Here is a 21361-nt window from a genome sequence, read left to right as displayed (position 1 = left end):
TCACATCACATAATTATCATTTCTTTTTTGTGGTGGGGACAATTAAGATCTAATCTCTTAGCAACTTTGAATTGTAATCAAAGTTTAACTGATACTATAAATTAATTATAGTATTGCTGTGTATAATCATTATGCCATGCATTAGCTCTCTGTTTACTTTTTTGGGGAGGCAAATTGAAATGCAATATGCCACTTCAACTTATTCAAGGCAATAAAATACCACTATGAAGCAGCTACATTTATAAATCAACAAAAGCAAAAATATTTGTTCAAATTATTCATATCAAATGATACTCTTTATTTTTCTTGAATATTTCTTTTGCTTGTTTTCCTCCTATGCAGGCAGCAATTCTTGCCAACTAAATAATGGTGGATGCTCTCAGCTTTGTTTACCAACATCTGAAACTACAAGGACTTGCATGTGTACAGTGGGATATTATCTCCAAAAGAACCGTATGTCATGTCAAGGTATAAGGTCTTGAAAAATTTAATTCTGATGCATTTGTTTTATCTGTGTAAATTTTAGGCAACAAAAATCAGTTAAAAAATAGAAAAAAGGGAGCCTGTGTGCCTCAAGTGGTTAATCAGCTGCCTTAGGCTCAGGTCATGATCCCTGGGTCCTGGGAGTGAGCCCTACATCAGGCTTCCTGCTCAGTAGGGAATCTACCTCTCCCTCTCTTGCTCCAGCTGCTTGTACTCCCTCTCTTTCTCTCTGTCAAATGAATAAAATCTTAAAAAAAAAAAAGAAAAAAACATTAGCTTCTTATTAGGATAATGATTCACTGTGTATTCTCATATATGTAGGATTGTTAATATTTAAAATATTTTGAGTATTACTGTTCTTTAAAACTTTATAATTGTTTAGTTATTTTTAGGAATGACAGTTTATTATCAAACTTTTAACCAAACCCAGTAGAAGCTACTTCAACTTAAAAAGGCAGGGGTTGAAGTAAAAAGCACTGATCGATTGTTTACAATTATAATTCAATCAGAATTCAGTTATGCTTTTACCTATTTAAGAGAAAACAAGGGGATCCCTGGGTGGCTTGGCAGTTTGGAGCCTGCCTTTGGCCCAAGGCACGATCCTGGAGTCCTGGGATCGAGTCTTGTGTCAGGCTACTGGCATGGAGCCTGCTTCTCCCTCCTCCTGTGTCTCTGCCTCTCTCTCTCTCTCTCTCTCTGTCTATCATAAATAAATAAATAAATAAATAAATAAATAAATAAATAATAAATAAATAAATAAATAAATAAATAAATAAATAAATAAAAAGAGAGAGAAAAAACACAAGGGAGGTTGTCAGGGCTCAGATTTGCTTAAATGAGAAAGACCACTGCCAGAGAATTGGAACCTAGAAGGCCTATCTTCCTATTTCTCATTTCATAGATTCTGGTTTTTAGTCCCAAAGAAATTCGGTTCTAGAATGATCTTTCTATCCAATGATCATAGCTTAATTTTATTAAATAAAGCTTTTGGCTCAAGCAGTGATCTCAGAGTCGTGGGATCAAGGCTGCATCAGACTCTCAGACTCCCTGCTTTCTGTCCCACCTCCCCCACAAGTACATGCCCAATGCTTGCTCTCTCTCAATTAAATAAATAAATCTTAAAAGAAAAGACAAGAAAAGAAAATATGAGTCTAAAGACATGTTCTGACATATTAGAAAAATTCACAAATATTAGCATACAGACTTCTGGTAGCCAGCTTTTATGTATATGAATATGTTAGGACATACTTTTGATGCTGGAATATCAAGATTTAACAAAAATTACATACTTGGATGTTTTTAGTGTTCAAAATGATTTAAGAAGACTAAAATTTGTTAGAAAAACAACAATAATGTAGCTATATACAATTAAATATAAAATAAAAGTTTATTTTCATATATAAGCAACAAGATGATTGAGCATTAGAAAGGAGGTGAACTTTGGTTGTGAGACCAAATATATTTTCCAATATTTTTTACCTCTGTGTTTATGAAAGTATTGTCCCAGGCCAGTAGTGCCATCACTGGAAACTTTTCAAAAATTCAAATTATCAATTCCCTGGGATGGGAGCCCCAGTAATTTGTGTTTTAATAAGTCCTCTAGGAGATTCTGATGCATACTCAAGTTTGAGAACCACTAATGTATCTACCTTTCAATTAGTCAGAAGTGTAGTGTGCAATTAAAAATAAAAAAAGTCTGAGAAATATGTTTTATGAAAAAAATTAAGAATCTTCAAATTAATGCTAGTAGAAAGATTTTAGTTTTAAATATTCACTTGGGACTTTTTTTTTTTTTCCCCAATTTAGGTATAGAGTCATTTCTTATGTATTCTGTTCATGAAGGAATCAGGGGAATACCTCTGGAACCAAGTGACAAAATGGATGCATTGATGCCTATATCAGGAACTTCATTTGCTGTTGGGATAGATTTCCATGCAGGTAAATAGCTTTTTATTCATAATTTATGTATAATGTTTTTACTTGATTTATTATACATGATGGAAATATAACCTTTCCATCTGTACTCTGATAGTCAAGATGAGGAATAAGAAAGCAAATTAGTAATGAATTTTTAAACCTAATATAAATTGTTCTAGATATGTTTTCCTGAAAAAAGAAATCAAGTAAAAATTTCCTAATACTGAATTTGAGTTGCAACTGCATTAAAATGCCGTGATAGGCTTTTGGTTGCTTCATTTTTATTTGTCTCTTTTTTTAAATGACACTTTTACTTTTATTCAATTATAGGTACAGAGATACAGAAAGCATTTTGATTGATTATATACTTAACACATTATATGACTTAAAATATTTTCAGAATCATTATGTATTCTAATGTAGGTAGTAGCAAATGAAATTGAAATAAGAAAACAGTTATAAATGTGTCTTTTAAATTACTTTTGAATCTGGTATGCATCATTTTGGAGTCAGATTTTGCCTTATCTTCTTGTTTTAGCAAACAGTGAAATAAAGCAGATTGGACACTAATATTTTCCCGTGCTAATATAAGTGTATGACTGGAAATTGACAATAGATACCATCCAATTTATGGAAGAAAACATGTTTGTGTGTGTGCACTAATCACTAACTTTGGACATAGTATAAGTATTAGATATGCATCTGGTATTTATACTCAGATCCATTATTCTACACTTGTGAGTCTAAACTTATAAAAGCAAATTTCTCAACCTCTCAATGAACTAAATCCTATGCTTCCCATATTATTGTTTTAGTGCTGAAGTTGTATATGGGTGTTTACAGTATTTTTTTTTTGACTTGTAAAGACTTAATGTCGTCTAATGTTAAAAAAAAAAAAACTAGCAGTTCTTTGATTTATAATCTTAAAAAAAAACTCTAAGCATCAGCATGTGGGTCTCTGGTTGTAAGCTTATTTTTCCCCCCTCAATTCTAACACATTTTGTTTAATCATGTGTTAATGAAATTCCTGGCTACAATTTAATGAATTACTGGGGATCTTCACAAACATTTCAAAGAAGACTTTTCTTGAGTAAATCATTTTGTAACAAATGTTTGAAATCCTATACAGACAAACTTTCCACATTTTTAAAAGGACCTTTCCTAAAAGGAAATTCAAACATAGTATATTTTATTGAGCAATGTGTAAATTTTGCCAAAATCACAATGTGATTTTTGATCAAGCAAATCTGTTTGATCAAACCTCATTATACACGGTAGACTGACTATCCTACCATGCATAATCTACCCTGCATCTTAATTACATGCATCTTATGCTTTAGAATTGTATTATATAGGATTTATTAAGTACAAAACTAAGAAAACTTGAACTTCTTGAAAGATGTTATGTATATAAGCATATATTTTTAGCAAGTACATATAATCCCTTGTTTTAGCTGTTATCACATATTAGATTCTTTTAAAGACTTCATAATGACTTTTGAAAGTATTTGGAAAATTTTGGTGAGGTACAATATTAGAACATTTGGTGGTGTAAATGTCCTGATTAGATCATTACATTAGTAAATCTCTTTTTTTCTTAAGGGTAGAATGTTTATTTGCATAACTTGAATTCACTCTCTGAGGCCTTATAGTGGTCCTGAAATGGTTAAGTTTCATATAATGTGCCATGACAGAGGATATTTTTATTTGCAGAGAACAGTACTCTATTTCTAGATTTCCAGTGATTATTAATATCATAATAAATTTATTTTGCATCAGTGTAGTTTTTCATCAGATAAATTACCAGTAGTTAGTCAAAATGTTATGTTCTGCGTATCATATCTTGCATATTTTTAAATTCAATTCCCAGGGAAAAATTGTTTTTAGAAAACTTATTTCTTCTTCTAAATGTAAAAGGATGTAGGCATATGGAATAGTCATATAGAATTAGAATGTTCAAGAACATTTTAAAATCCCTTTTGTTAATCAGAAAACAGAAATACAAAAGTTGCTTTGAAATCAGAGGGTTAGAGACCCGGATCCAGTAAAACATATAGTGGGAAAAGGTGAGACTTTTGCGACAACTTGGATTCTAGTGCCACTTCACCCTCTTACTACCCTGTGATATGTAAATTACTTTATATTCCTGAGACTCAGTTTCTTCACTATATGGGCTTTGGGAATTTTAAGATTAATGTGTACAAATGTTTGACACAGTGCCTGATATAATGGGAGTTACGAAAATAGTAGTGATATCTAATAATAGAAAATAATGAATTGTAAAAAATAAGCATATGTGACATATGTGTGTGTGCGATATATATTTAGAAACATGCCCTGGAAGCTATATTTTAACTTCTAATTAGCAAGATTTTCTCATCTGTTCTCTTGACTGATACTATATTTTCTGTTCAGCTGTGTAGAATAGTTGTTTCTTACCTTCAGAGAGAGTAGGTTAGTAAAATTCCCTAGTAAAGATGAACTTAATTATGATGATAATGAACAGTAGGTTGAACAGATATCTAAAGATTAAAACATATCGCCAATCACATCTCCACATACCTTTTTTGTGCTTCCATCTTTTGTACAGTCTGATCCTTTACTAATTGTGTTTTATGAAAATGTACTATGATCAGAATAAGTGCAACTTGATTTCATGATATCATTATAGACAATAGATAAACTCTGTGGCTTTGTTGAGAGAAGTTGCTTCAGGGAGGAAGGATGGAAAATGTCTAGATTGCTCCTGAGCAAAGTAGAGAAACCAATTGTTGGCACATCAACTTTTTGTTTTTCATCATGAACATTATGTTTTACCTGATTGTAAGTTCTTCCATTGTTAGTTCTCTTGGCCAATAATTCTATTTCCTCTTCTCTCATTAATGGACATTCACCTCTGTGACATAATCTCTCCTTTAGGATCAATCAAAGATAAAGATGACAATGGAAGGACACAGTTGATCATTATTCTAAATAACAACAACAAAAACAAACAAACAAACAAAACCCTCCTATTACAATAAGGAGATGGTGTGAAGGAGAATCATTTCTTGAGTATAACCATCATAATTTATATCATAACATTTTATTACCACAATTTTACAGGGATAAATATGATTGTTCAAACCTGTATATTTCATGAGGATTAACATATCTGAAGCCTGCTGGGTTTTGGTCCTAATGAAATAAAATTTTCTGCAGTGAAAGGATTTCTTTCACCAGATGAAGCAATTCTGGATAGTATCCACAGGAGATAGAAGACCCTGTGGCTAGATTTAAAATGTTCAAAGCATTCTTACCACTTCACTGGAAAAGTCCCATTCCACTGGGGGGTGGGGGAGCAAGGAGTGGGGAAAGCTTTGAAAATCCTTGCCCACTGGGAGATACTCCTTTTGATGAATGAATATTGAATTTGATGCATTAGAGGATATATTTTAGTTAGGAGAAACACCTTCAAAACAAAGCCTATTGCTCCAGTTAGTAATGTGATCTTCAGTAAGTAATGCTTTATTCAGTCTGCCCCTCCCTTGCCTTGGGGATATTTATACTTTTTTAAAAAAATAATAATCACCTAGCAGGATATTACTTAAAGAGGACATTTTATTCAGAGAATGGTTATTGTTATTATTATTATTATTATTATTTTGAAAGATACATTTACCATAAAGAGACTGCAATGTGGAGTGGCACATACAAGATCTTTCACAAAATGATTATTTATCTGCAAACTTCAAACTTATATTCTTTTTTTCATTTTTTATTTCTTTTGTTAAAATTTGATTCATCCAACTCAATATTGACAAATGTTGATTACTTTCTACCAGGTGTAGAATATCACAGCTAGGTTGCTATAGAGAATGAAGATTAATAAGGAATAGTTTCTGAAGTAATCCATGTATGGATGATCTGTATGTTTTTTTGTTTGTTTTGTTTTTTAAGAGAGCATCAAAGGATTATTATTTAGATGTCATTGCTCGGCATTCACTATGTGGAATATTTTAATACCTTTTTACACCATCACATAGTGATCTGGCTATTAAGACAATAAAAACAATAAAGGAACATGTCCTTATAACCTCTATTAAAACCCATGGAATGTACAATACCAAGAGAAATCCCTAATCCGAGCCAAAGGGCCTAATATAAACTCTGTATATACCAATTCAGGTTCATCAGCTGTAACAAACGTACCACTCTGGTATGAGATGCTGACAGTGGGGGAGGCTGCGTGTGCATGAGAGGAAAACATACATGGGGGTTCTCTGCTCAATTTATCTGTGAATCTAAAACTGTTCTAAAAATAAAGTCTATTAAAAAAATAAAGTGAAGGAGAATATATATGACAAAATACTGTTGCTACATTCATACATTTGAATGTCACCTATTTACATGAAATAATCTTTCCTTAATAGTTCTGCAACGTTTACATATATTGTTGAATATATGAACTAGAAGGAACATTTTTGATACCATGTGGTAGCATTTGCTCATGTTATAGATAAGGAAAATGGAACCGAGAGAGATCAAGAGGTTGTTTGATAATTGAGTATCCTACTTCCAGTTCTTTATACTATACCATCTTATATCTGTAGCCATTGAAACAAAGTTTTATTTGGACATTGTTGGCATTACTTGATAAACTACATTGCACTTCCTCAAATTTGTGTTTGTAGAAGATCATATTTTGTTTTGATTCATATACTGAATCATTGAATCATGCGACCTTAAACCCATTTAATAATTGAAGCAGGTGACACTCAAGTGAGAGTCTTTTATTTTCCCTGGAGGCTTAGAAAACAGCTATTCACAAAATTTTTTTAGTAACCATTTTGTCACCAACCAAGGCCACAGAAGAATTATAGGAAGAATTCTTTTTATGTCAGTAACAGCAATAGCTTAAGAAATATAATACTGTTGCTTTGGGACATTTTTTCAATTTTATGAAAACCATTTCCTCAGCTACAAAGTGAATTTTTAGGACTGGTTCATTTCTTCTTGTTCTTGTAACAATGAACCAGTACTACTTTGTGTTGTCATTTCAAACTTGCTTCAAGACTATTTTCAAATCATGTGAACAGTTTGTACGTATTTGTTGATGGTCAAGTCCAGTATATCTTTCAAAAGGCAAAGTAGTAGCTACCACAACTAAACAGAAACTTCAACAATCCTTGGAGAGAAGTATCATAAACATACATAGGTAAGGAACTACAGGTCAAACAAATTATTGCCTATATCTCACAAATCATATTTGGATAATTTCTAAACTCAAAACATAAACAGATAGCTTTGTCAGGCATCTGAACTCTCCAGAGGTTACTGGAAACCAAAAGCCCAGAAGATGCACAGCGATTCCCTGCTAAGATTAAGACTTTGATCAGTTTATTTGGGACATATATTATTCTTTCAGTTATTGAGAGAATCACTGAAGCAAGTCTCATGGAAACATCTTGCTCAGGCAGTTAGCACTCCTCATGAAAGTAAAATGTGTCAACACCAACTTTAGACAAATTCACTTGAAGCACATCGATTCTGTGTTTGGTCACCTTTCTTTTTCCCTCTCCTGAGTCAACATATATGCTGCTATATTTCTTTTTAGCGGCTCAGGATTCTTTTCAGCAGAGCTACATTCATATTTGATTCTCTAATATATTTCTGTACTCTTTTCCTTATCAAAACTGAGTTACCGCGAAACCTATTCTCAAAAGGCTTAGCTATACTAATTCAGGGTAAATTATTAATAGCTGCTAAGAGATTTACAAGTTATCTTACCAAGTGTGTTTGAGCAAAGCACAGTATCTTAACCCAATATCATAAATACAACTAATACACCATTAAAGAGATGTGAAGAAAATATTTTTTAGATAGGTCAGTCTTCTGGATGTTTGTCAAATTACTCTGTACTCTGACTCTTAGACAATACACTGCCACCTGTTTATTCCCAGAAACTCAGTACTGGATGTGATGACAAGTCAAATGATAATGTTGAGGTCTCCTTTAGCCTAGGTACATTGATAACTGTTAACACTGTTAATTGTGACCTTAAAAAAGGATTGTTCACCTTGAAAAAGTGTTTTTCCCCTATTTTAAGAAAACCAATAATATATTAGTCTATTTTTCTTTTTGATATCCTTTCTTTAAAAAAATAAAGAGCTATGATTCAGCTTCTGAGATTATTGATCATTAGTTTTTAATCAAGTAGACAATTTCCTAGTTAATGGAGAAAAATGGAAGTTATTTATTTGATTTTGGACTGGTCATGAACAATAGATCTTTAATTCCTTTTTATTATTTTTTTTTTCTTATCCAGAAGCAATAAGTAGTAAGTGTAGTAAGTGGATCCTTTGGGGACATGAGAAGAATAAAGAACTAATTATTTCTGTAAATTCCTTACTACTTTTAGAACAAGGATTTGGCTGAAGTAGAGAGACTAGAAATGGAACTAATCACTCAGGTGGGCTAGGAACAGTAAGTTTGAGGAGAAAACAATAGCATCAAAAAACCCTAACGTTTATTAAACAATACATTTCAAGAATATGATTAGAAAACTTTTTTGTATTTGTGCCATTTAATTCATCAAAATATTCTGTTGAGGCAGGTGGTATTTTCATTTTAAAAATGAAGAAAGTGGGTTTGGGGATAAAGTATGGATAACAGAAGATAACTGGTTACTTCAAGAAGCCCAAATGAAATTCTGCATTCAGGATTTGCATTTGAGTTTTTGCCCTTGACATTGACATCAACTATGGATTGAATAACCAGTAGTGAAGTAACCAACATCAGAACCCTGATAATTTCCTAACAAGAATTGTAATCGTACTGCAGTGATGATTGGGTAAGATATTTGACAGACAGTATCAGGGCTCGGGGTTTGGGAGATAGGATAATATGGTCACCAACTATAGGATTGTCCCTGATGAATTTAGGGACAGAAGACTAATAGTGCAGGTAAGAGGTGAATGAGGGAAATGATGATTATTATTGACAGGAGAAGAGGAAGAAGAAAGGCAAAAAAATACTAATTTATTCCACTCTGTACTATTTATTGTTGCATAACAAAATATTGAATTTAGCAACTTGAAGCGTTTAATAAACATTTATTATCTTATAGCTTCTATGAGGCTGCAATCAAGGTGTTGGCTAGAGATGTGGCCTCCTCAGGAGGCTCAACAAGGGAGAATTTGCTTCCAAGTTCACATGGGTGTTCACAAGGATTCAGTTCCTTGTGGGCTATTTGACAGAGGGTCACAGCTCTTCACTGATTACTGACTTAGGTTTCATGTCACGTGGGCCTCTCCATAGGGCAGTTCACAACATGATTGCTAGCTTCCCTTAGAGCTAGTGAACAATACAGTGAGAAATGGCACACACAAAGTGAAAGCCAGACCGTTTGCAACCCGATCTCAGAAAGGATATCTCATCATGTTTGGTACATTCTGTTTAGAATTGAAGCTAGCAGCTAGATACAGCCTACACTCACAGGGAAAGGATCAAAGACGGGACTCAATACTCGGTGGTAGGGATCATTGGTGGGTACATTAGAGGCTGCTTATCACAGTATAACAGATGTGTTATCTGTATTAATCACCACATACTATTGTCTAAGAAATAAATTTTGATGGCTGGTTCAGGTTATCAGTGATGTTACTGAATGGATAACTTATGTATTTTGACTTAAATCTTTCAAGAAAAGCCAGCAACTCCCTCCAACCTCCGCTTTACAGTTTTTGACCAGCGTCTGGGAAAGTCTTCCTGTAAAATTAACTTACACTAATTCTTCTACTGACAACTCTCTGGCACAAAAGCTCTTTAAGAAAGCTCTTTCAAGAAAATTCTTATAGCTGTCTAGGATGGCCTGGGGGATATAATGATGTGTAACACAAGCAGAATTATTAATGTAGTTACTTTCTTTTTTGTCACCAATGCAGGCTAAGTGTTGACTGATGTTAACCACGCTTAGAATGAGTACTACATTGCATCAAGTGTCCCCTTCCAGAAATCTGTGGCCAGAAAGGGAGCTCTGAAGTAGTTGGCACAAATTGCCAGTTCTGTATGCCTACTAAGGTGCACAAGAGCAATTATGCAAATCTTCTTCCAAGGATGACATGTTAGCCCCCATCATTTACTATGAGTAAAACATTCTGTCAGTGAATTCATCTGGGACTATATTGAGAAACAAGGTTGATTGCTTTAGCCTAGAAGTTGTTTGTTTTATTTATTTATTATTTAATTTTACTGCCAACTGAATGAGAGGAGCTAGATATAAATTAAAAAGGAAAAAACTCAGATGGAACCAGAAATGGAACTTGTTTGTGAGTGTATTAAATACTAGAACAGATTACTTAAGGGTTACGATTCTAGCTCTGGAATAAGGAGTTAAAACGAACAAACCAGCTCTTCTGAATAATCATTTCTCTGGGTTTTTTCCAGCTTTTTGGCCATTGAACTTCCAATAGGAACACTTTCAACAGTAACAACCTTTAAAACAAAAAAAACACACATCTATTTTCTTAGTCAATAATCATTAAAACCTATGTGAATGAAATCAGAATTAGATTGGCATAGTGTGAAAGTAGACTGTGTTATAGAATCTGTTCTTTTCTTTGAGGGGGACAATGTTGATAGGGAGATCCCATTTTGACTGCTGCTTTCATTACAAATTAAATATTAAGATACTAAAGAACTTATTATTTCACAGTAATTCAAGGTTCTAACTATACATGAAAACTTATTTTCTGAATTCTGAACGAACGGATTCAAAATTTTATTTTGTTATCTATTCTATTTTGATTAGTAGGGATAAGAGCTAAGATTTTTTTTTAAGATTTTATTTATTTATTCATGAGAGACAGAGAGAGAGAGAGAGGCAGAGACACAGGCAGAGGGATAAGCAGGCTCCATGCAGGGAGCCCGATGTGGGACTTGATCCTGGGACTCCAGGATCACTCACTGGGCCAAAGGCAGGCGCTAAACTGCTGAGCCACCCGTGCTGCCCAAGAGCTAACATTTATTGGCTATTCTTATCAATAACCTTATTTAAATTGTGACTCCATCCTTATTTTTTTTTCCATTTACTGTTCTCCTTTAATACTATTTTAGTGATAAAATAACAAGTTTTGATCTCACTTGGCTCAAATTGAATTTATAGATACAATACAGGATACCAATGGGTATACTTGCGTATTCAATTATTCTCAATATTCACGTGAAACTATTATCTCAAAATAGTTTTGATTTAATGAAAAAGTAGACAACTACCACCTCAACCATTAAACATTATTAAAATGTGTTTGAGGAGTAATAGTCATTAGTTCAGCAGACACTTACTGATGACAGATCTCAATCAATAATTAAATAAATGCTTTTGTTTGTTTAAAAATTCTTAACTAAAATTGCATATTATGGGGACGCTTGGGTGGCTCAGCAGTTGAGGGCCTGCCTTCAGCCCAGGGCGTGATCCTAGGGTCCTGGCATCATGTCCCACATCGGGCTCCCTGCATGGAGCCTACTTCTCCCTCTGCCTGTGTCTCTGCCTCTCTCTCTCTCTCATGAATAAACAAATAAAATCTTTTTTAAAAAAGTATATTATGGGAAATTAGGAAACATGAAACAAAGTTGGAATAAAAATTGCCTTTACTACTACTACACAGACAGCAACTATTAATATGTTGGCATATCAATCTTTTTATAATTTTCTTTTATGTTTTCATCATGATAAATGTCCTCTTTAATCCCCATCCCCTATTTCTCCCATTCCCACATCCACCTCCCCTCTGCTACCAATCAATTTGTTCTCTGTAGTTAAGAGTCTGTTTCTTGTTTTTTCTCTCTCTCTTTTTCTTTCTTTTTCCTTTGGTCATTTGTTTCTTAAATTCTACGTATAAAGGGGATCATATTGTGGCATATTGATATTTGTGCTGTTTTTCAAATACAAATAAAACTTCTCATTGATGAAGTTTGTCTTGCTCCTTTTACTTGCCATTCTAACATGAACAGTTTGCTATGCTATAATTAACAATCTGTGAATACTGCCTTTGATGGGAGTACACTATTATAAAATCGGATAACACTAGTTTTGACTTTTCCAATATTTTTGGATATTTGATTATTTTTAAGCTTGGGCGATAAATCTTTTTCAGTATTTATATTAATTCCTCAAACTCAAATTTCCTTTTTTTTTTTTTTTTTTGCTAACAACTTTTTATAGATATAATTTACATACCATAGAATCCATGTGTTTAAAAATTAACAAATCAGTGGTTTGGGGCATATTCACAGTTGTGCAGTCGTTACCAATATTGAATTTTAAAACATTATTATTAACCTAAAGGGAAACTTCATACTCATTAATAATTCTCATATTTCTTCCAACTTGTCAGTCTCAAGGGAAGCACTAATCTACTTTCTGTCTATACAGATTTGCTTATTCCAGACATTTCATGCAAGTGGAATCATATGATATGTGGTCTTTTATGATTGAATTCTTTCACTTAGCATAATGTTCATCCATGGGATAGCATATACCAATACTTCATTATTTTTTTTTTTGTGGAGGTAAGAGGGCAAATTATATTTGATTATATGGATATATATCACCTTTCATTATCCCTTCATCAGTTGATGGACATTTGTGTTGTTTCTACTTTTTTAACTATTGCAAATAACACTTTCAGGAAGATTCAAGTGCAAGTTTTGGTATGGGTATAGGTACAATGCCTTTCTTCTACTTAGAAATATTCTTTTGTAATTCAAAGTTATTTTCAGCATCATTCATTCATATGTGATTTTAAAAAAAATCTCTGAGATACAAGTGGATACCCATTAGAGACTGCATTGTGTCCCCCCAAATTTATATGTTGAAGTCTTAAAACTCAGCATCTCACAATATGACTAAATTTGGAGATTATCTCTTAAAAAGATAATTCAGGGAAAATGAGGTCATATGGTTAGACCTTAATCCAATATAACCAATGTCCTTATAAAAAGTGGAAGTTGGGCACAGAGGAAGGAACATACACAGACAAAGGGAGAAGACAGCTATCTACAAGCCAAAGGGAGAGGCCTCAGAATGAAATCAACCCCTATTGACACCTCCATCTCAGACTTCCCAGACTCCAGAACTGTGAGTAAATAAATTCCTGGCAAATAAACCATCCAATCTGTTATATTTGTTACAGCAGCCCTAACAAACGAGTACAATATTTCAATATATTATATAACAAATGACTACTAAAGCCATTTGAAATGTCTATTTTTATTAGAGAGGACACTTAGTAATCGTTATAGGAAATTCAGTATCTGGAATTATTTGTTCAAATGGAAAAGTATAAATTTAATCTCATGTAATCCCAGGAAGGTAGATAGAAATGGGAATACCCATTTCTACACAAAACCTCTGTATTTATCACCCCACACAGAACCTAATCTTTGTCCTTATTTCAGCTTTTAGTGATTTGACTCCATCTGCTTATATTTCATTGTATTTATTCTGTAATTTTTCTACTTATTTTCAGAGCCTGTATTCTGCAGCCAGATATTTCATTAATGAACTGTAAATCTTTACACTCTGTGCTCTTCTGACATCCTTGCTTAGCAAATCCCCAAATCCTTGTATAGCCTACAGTCTTCTTTCTCCATCTCTACGTCTACAGTAGCCATACTTTGTCACTTTAAATCTTCAACCCATCCTATAATCTCATTCTCAGAAGGTACCTTTGCACCTTAGTTTATTAGAGTATTAGGCCAGTCTCACAAACTCAAATGAATACAGGGGCCAGAGAAATTTTCTGTGTGAATAGTTAGGGAGAGAGGGGGACCTTGAGGGGATTGACTGTGGCAGACCATACTACAAATGACCTACCAAGGACAGGTGCTACTTAACTACACATCATTTCTGTGATGCAGTATATTGGCAGACCTGAATTGCCAAGTTTTGGGTTTTGTTTTGTTTTGTGTTGCGTTGTGTTGTTTTTCTAAGAGGAGACTGTAGCAGTATAGAAGATAATAGGGTAGATCAATACAACATTTTATTTGTGCCAGTTTGAACTCTTTGACAAAGGCCAGGAGCATGAGATTACACCCTTCTCTCATCTTTCATTTTCATATGAATATGAAATATTCATATCTTGGCATGTACAAGCTTGATTGGGGAAAGTGTCTCTGAGTATAAAGGTGATGAGACTGATGCGATTGAGTTGGAATGTGTTATAAGGTTGACTGCTGGAGAGGAATTAGGGGAGGAAGTTTGGATAGGATAAGTTTTAGACTGCTGTACAATTCTAAGACATTTTTAGCAAAGCTGAAATACTGTCTGCCTCAGTATTTATGTTATAATCAGTCATCATCTGGGAACCCTGTTGCAAGTAGGGCCTTGTATCAGTGGTGGGTTCAGTCAGTTATGCTCTTCATAGGCAGAGATTTGAGAAGTACATATTCATGACTGCCAAAGAGCACCCCTTTTGCCGCACATATCTGTGTCTACACAGGTTTGAGAAACAACTCTGTAGTTCCTTTAGGCCTCTCTCCTTGTGGGAAAACTTAGAAGAGGGCGGTTAGTAGGACCGATAGACTTTATGGCTGTGGTTAATCTCAGGCCACAATAATCATCTTCCTCATCTTCCATGAATGCTTTTCATTCTCAACTATCATTTTGGCCGGACTAGTAGCTTATCTGTGACCCAAACCTTAATTCCAGAGGGGTCTGAATCCTTGGTAACTCTTCTCAGACTTGGGTTGCTGCATGTGTCCTTGCAGAAAAGTAGGTGGGTCCCAAGTGGACTACTCAGTTCTGTACATATCCTGTCCTGGCCACATTATCCACATTATGTGAAAGCAGCCCTATCTCCTCCTCCTGCTCAGGGTCAGTCATGTATACCAGTATGGTGAGTCCTCTTTTAACCTACTTAGTAGTAGTAATAGATACAAGAAAGTTCAAAGTCTCTTGACAGGAGCCAAAGCTTGTAGTTCAGTGGGACCCTTGCTTATGGCTCTTTGGCAGAAGTGTACCCTCTTTAGAAACCAAAAGCTCTAATCCAATCCCTCCAAACTTGCAGGGAAGAGAAGGACAGAATCTTTTAATGGGTCATTGAGAGTGAATGAAAGTGAGACTCTACTGTTTCATCTTCCAGTCCCTAGAGCCTAAATTGCTCTATTGGTGATTATAGAACCATTTAGAGGTCTCTAATTGAATTAACATACTATAAGGTGATGATGGCACCCTGAGAATGTTGCTTCTCAGCTGATGTTTTATTTGTGTCTTTAAAAGGTTGTTCCAGAATTCTATGGGGCCCCATCTGCTTTTGGGTGGTGTGGTATATAATTTAACCAGTGGATCCCATGCTCATGTGCCCACTCTCACACCTTTTTCACTGTGAACTGGATACTTTGAGCAGACTCTAGATTGTGTAGAATTCATGCCTGTGGATAGGGATTCCTAAGCCTTTGGGTAGTGGTGCTGGCTACAGGTTGCAGTAAGAAAGGCAAGTCAATACCTAGAATGTGTTCATGAGAATGAACCACTGACACTTCCAGGTTGGAAGGTGCCTGACATAGTTGAATTGTCACCAAGAGATCAGTTGATATGCTTGAAGAATGGTGTCTTATCATGGGCTCACTGTTTGCTATTGCTGGTAAATTGGATGTTCAGAGGGAAAATTAACTAGATTGGTCTTGGTAAGTGGAAATCCATATCATTGAACCTTTATTTCTGCCACCATGAACTCTTTGTTCATTTACCCAGTCTGAGATGGCTGATGAAGCTTGGCTTACGTTGAAAGACTAAGGCATTTTGGTTATCAATACTTCTTTTGTGGTGGGTGCTTTCTTATAGGAACTAAGATGTGATGCAAAGATCTCTGCGTTTTGTGTTCACTCCCATATGTCAATCCACATGCCCTCACTCTAGATCTACTAATCTTTAATGTTCCAATTATTATATTTCCAGTCCCATGTCCATATAGACTGGCCACTGGCCACTGCTTCAGAACTATATACCTGAGTATTTCAGGCTACTTCTTTCACACAGGTGAATAATTTGGTGTACTACTCACAATTCTGCACATAGGGATGATTTTTTCCCCCTTTCTACTCACTATGAGGCCTACTCTTGAATGCAACTGTAATTCATGTTTATCTTTTACCCATATATTAAGCTAAGTGATCTATAAAACAAACTTAACTTTTTTTTCTCTCTTCTTTTCTTTTCTTTTTTTTTAAGATTTTTTTTTAAATTTATTTATTCATAATAGTCACACAGAGAGAGAGAGAGAGAGAGAGGCAGAGACACAGGCAGAGGGAGAAGCAGGCTCCATGCACAGGGAGCCCGACGTGGGATTCGATCCCGGGTCTCCAGGATCGCACCCTGGGCCAAAGGCAGGCGCCAAACCGCTGCACCACCCAGGGATCCCACTCTCTTCTTTTCTTGATTGGAGTCTCTACATAGACATGAGGACAACTCATGATGGGCAGTTCCAGATGCATGGCTATTTGGAGCCTCAGGGTCAGGCATTCTCTTTTCTTTCAGGGTCTAGAAACCTATAATATAGAGAGAATTTTCTTAGAGGATTATGTAATTCTCTGGCACAGATGTCATAGTCTTGCTGCAGAATCTTAAGGACTTGTGTTGGGATTCTCCTGTTAAGTTTTTCTATAAGCTCCATACCACATGTTGTTCTGACCACTGATACCCTTCAGGTCTGCTGGATCACAGCTCAAATGACAGGGCTGCTTGCACCACAGCCTAGACCTACTACAGAGCCATTTATTGCTCTGCATCACGCTCAATGTGAATAGTTTTCCATGTCACCAAGGAAATAGGCTACAGTGATAATCTTTGGCGTGGAATGATTATGTTATCTTCTGAATCCAAAGAGGCTTACAAAGTACTGTTCTTATTTTATAGTAGTGATATCAAGATGCAATGATTTGTCTTGAACATTTTCCTTAACTTTGGCATGTTTTTCAGCATTAGACTCATAATGACATCATTAAAATGGTGAGTTGCTGAATCTTTATAGGATTTATCTTTAACCCTTAGGAGCATGTGTGTTTTCCTAATGCTTCCAGCATCCTAGCCACCACTTGTTCATTCTGATGGAGAAGTTTGATGTATTTGATGTAACGAGTTAGTGTAGTATTCTCTGGGATGTCTACTGGTCCAGATTTCAGATCTCTTCAGACTATGTTTAAATAGTTTTTTGTTTTGTTTTGTTTTGTTTTGTTTTGTTTTGTTTTTATTTTTGTTTTTGCTTTTTTTCGCTGAGGGTAAGAAAATTAACATAGTCCTGAAGAAAAACTATAAATGAATGTTATCATCTATCAAATATTAATAAAACTCCTTTGATCCTCCTCTTAAATCAAATTGAAAGAAATGCATTTGCCAGATCAATGGCTGTATACTGCGTGGTTGAGGCCTTATTAATCTTCTCTAGTAATATACCTCATCTGGCATAGCAGCTGCAACTAGGGCTATCATTTGGTTAAGACTGTGGTAGGCCATAATCATTTTGCAGGGGCAAGACTGGCAAATTAAGCAGAAGCATAATTGAGACCACTGCCTGTCTTTAATGGTGACCATTCAGGTAGGATAGGGAGGGGATAGAGAGTACATATTTTTAGAGATATCCATTTGGCCTTTCCCACTACGATAGCTCTTATTTATTCCAAAGACAATAAACCCAACGTTGAGGTTTGTCAAATTTCCAGGCATATCAATATTAATTATATACTCTGAGACTAAGAAAATGACTCCTGGGTGGGTCTATGGACTCATTGGGCAACAATGAGTCAGAATTTAGCCAGGACTTCAGTTATTACCTAGCCTGTGTAAGCTCCATCGCAAGGGATCAGTGATGATGTATCAATGTCAACTTGGACACTGTGTCTAATAATAAAGATATCTAAGTATTTCCCTTTCTCCAATACCAACTAACTCAAGTGAATGTTTGGAGATCCCTTTGAGGAAAGATCTAGAAGGATCATCATAGTTGTATAATTGCCATAATGTTGCAGGGTTTGGGGGATTTGGCTACTTTTTCAACAGTGGGTTCTGGATATGAAAATTAGTTAGAGTCAGAGATGTGAGCAGAGCATCATGACTTTTAGTGGGACAACCACCCTCTAGCTTCTGCTTCTCCATTGTATTTTTGGGGGTTATAAATGTTAAGTAGCATCCTTCATGGCTTTCAGTCTCCCCAGTCCCCCAATACTGTAATTTCTTGGTGGTGCTGGTGCCCCTCTCGTTACTATATTGCCATCAGCCTTGGGGAAGAGTGTGTCCTCTGAGATGGCTTGGTGGGTTTTCTTTCTTTCAAGAGTCTATTTCTCAATGTCCACTTTCTTTTCTCATGTTCTTTATTTTTTTCTCATACTATTTGAAACATCACAAGATGTTTCTGCATGGAGAATAGCATAATGTCTTCGTGCCTTAAGAGCTACCTTCACAGAGATTGTGTCCTACTTCCCGACTTCTTGCCAAAGTGTTAAATTCCATCAATACACTAGGAAAGTGCTCCTATGTAAAAGAATCCTTGCTTATTCATCTTATATTCTAACCCCTCTTGACCAAGCACCTTCAAAATCCAATTCCAGGGATACTTCTCTGGCTCCTGGTCATCATGCTAACTATTCCTCAGAGTTCCTTTTGTGTATGATCTTTTCTTCTTTAAGAGGTTCAGCAATCCCTCCAGCTAGATTGTATTGAGATTTAACTGTAGTTGTCAATCAGAAGAAGTGAGTACAGCTCTGGAGGAAGGAGGTATCTTTTGCCTTGCAGATGAAGTATTTCTGCAACATCTTTTCAGCACAAGGAAGTGGTAGCCTTTACTAGGGGAAATTGGACAGCCTTTGCAAACTTTGAGTCCAACAGGATAGTTCAAGGACCAGCACCTTTGGGAATATACACCATTCTCATCCATATTTCAGGGTCCCAGGTTTTAACAACCAGATCTCTGGTTTTAGTATAGCAGACCTGTCTTTTCTGAGCTTTTAAACATCCCTGGAATTCTGTAGATCTAACTATTATAGTTTCTATTTGCTGCTTAGCTGTGTCTACTCTTCCACTGTCACTTTGTAATTTCCCCATATCGACCCTCACATTTAGTTTTAATTGCTTGTGAACAGCTCTCAGTTTTTCATTATCCCTCCTTAGAGTGTCATTACAATGTAGCAGTAACTAGCCAACTTTAATGTCTTTGTAGTCATTGTTTCTTCCATATTTTTCAAATGCATGAGTCATTATCCCTTTAAGGATATTTCTCTTTTAACAAGATGTTTTCTCAGGTCACTTTTCATGAAAATTATAGTACTTGAACATCATGTGCCAAGAACTGTGCATGTGCCGGGCGTCCTCAGGGCCATGTCCTCTTTGTCTATTATGTATAGAGTGAGCCAGACCTATAGCCCCATCTTTTTTTTTTTTTTTTTTAGTTAAAATTCAATAAGCCAACATATAGCACATTATTAGTTTCAAACTAGTACTCAGCAATTCATCAGTTGCATATGACACCCAGTGCTCATTGCATCACATGTCCTCCTTAATACCCAATACCCAATTACTCCATCCTCCTACGCACCTCCCCCCCCAGCAACCCTCAGTTTATTTCCTTTTTTTAAAAATGTTTTAAAATTATTTATGATAGTCACACAGAGAGAGAGAGAGAGAGAGAGAGAGAGGCAGAGACACAGGCAGAGGGAGAAGCAGGCTCCATGCACCAGGAGCCCAACGTGGTATTCGATCCCGGGTCTCCAGGATCGCGCCCTGGGCCAAAGGCAGGCACCAAACTGCTGCACCACCCAGGGATCCCTGTTTCCTATGGTTAAGAATCTCTCATGGATTTTCTCCTTCTCTGATGACTTCCCATTCAGTTTTCTCTCCCTTTCCCTCTGATCCTCTGTGCTTTTACTTATATTCCACATGTGAGTGAAACCATAGCCATAGCCCCATCTTACCATTTATTTTCTCAGGCTCCTCCTACATCATTTGTACTAGTTTGGATCCTCTGGGAAACAGAGTCAAGACAGGATTAGATACGCAAAACCCTTATTGAAGAACAACTTGTGAGAAAGAATGAGGAGAGTTGTAAGACTACAGTGCAGGTCTGACTTATGCAAAAGATAGAAGGAAAGGGGGTTAGGTAGAAAATGTCTTAGACTGCTGTGGTTTCAGTAAAGTTTCAGGAAGGCTGATGGGGAGCCAAAGTTGCCCATCAGAGGAGTTTCACATGATCCAGGAGTGGGACTACCATAACAACACTGCCTCACACAGTCATTAGCCAAGGGCAGTCTTGACACAGCATGGTGGTAGATCCAGAACACAGCAGCTGGGCCCATTTTTCAGTTACAAAATCTAAAGTTAGAGACCTGACAAGCTCATTTTTAGTACTGAGGGGTTTCCTGTAACATTAGACTTTCAGTGCTAAGACCAGAATACTGGGAAAATTATGATGGTTGGTCATCCTACCTGTGACAGTGTCATCACCACCATCATCATTATCATCATCATCAAATAAAATCCTAAATTCTTAGCACTGAAGCCATTTTTTCATTACAACAAATAAACTAGATGTTTTATGCAAATCAAAACAGGCTTTAAACCTGATTTCTGACTATTCTCTGTCACTCTTTCATGTTCCAATGGACATCATGTTCCCTTATGTAATATTCTCAGAGCTTCTTCAAAGTATAGTTTTCCAAATGGATATAATCTTTCCCTTTCCTAGATTCTCATTACAATCTCTTTTTTTCTCCTGAGAAAATTATGAAATTTACTTGCTAGAAAACTATACAGGCAAGCTGAGATGCTTCATTAAGTCAAGAATACATAGTTATCTCTATATTTACCACAATAAAGCATCTGTGCTATCCCCATTCATGTATCTCTGAGCACATTGCTCTTCTCTTAACAATCTATCTTCAAATTCTCCAAGGGAATCCAATCTTGTTTCCCCCTAACTTTTCTTCCTTCCTT

The 21361-nt window shown here is 35.6% G+C and overlaps 1 protein-coding gene across 1 annotated transcript in view; it reads left to right on the top strand.

Annotated features, from left to right (window-relative positions):
- LRP1B (LDL receptor related protein 1B) overlaps window positions 1–21361 on the top strand; it is a 1825680-nt gene that overhangs the window by 1326768 nt on the left and 477551 nt on the right. Inside the window, exons 34-35 of the mRNA XM_072789062.1 lie at window positions 347–468; window positions 2290–2421. Of these exons, the coding sequence (XP_072645163.1) occupies window positions 347–468; window positions 2290–2421 (254 nt within the window). The remainder of the gene's footprint in view (window positions 1–346; window positions 469–2289; window positions 2422–21361) is intronic.

Source organism: Canis lupus, chromosome 20 (genome assembly GCF_048164855.1).
Source record: "Canis lupus baileyi chromosome 20, mCanLup2.hap1, whole genome shotgun sequence".
NCBI lineage: Eukaryota > Metazoa > Chordata > Mammalia > Carnivora > Canidae > Canis > Canis lupus.
This window is presented reverse-complemented; position numbering and strand designations above follow the sequence as displayed.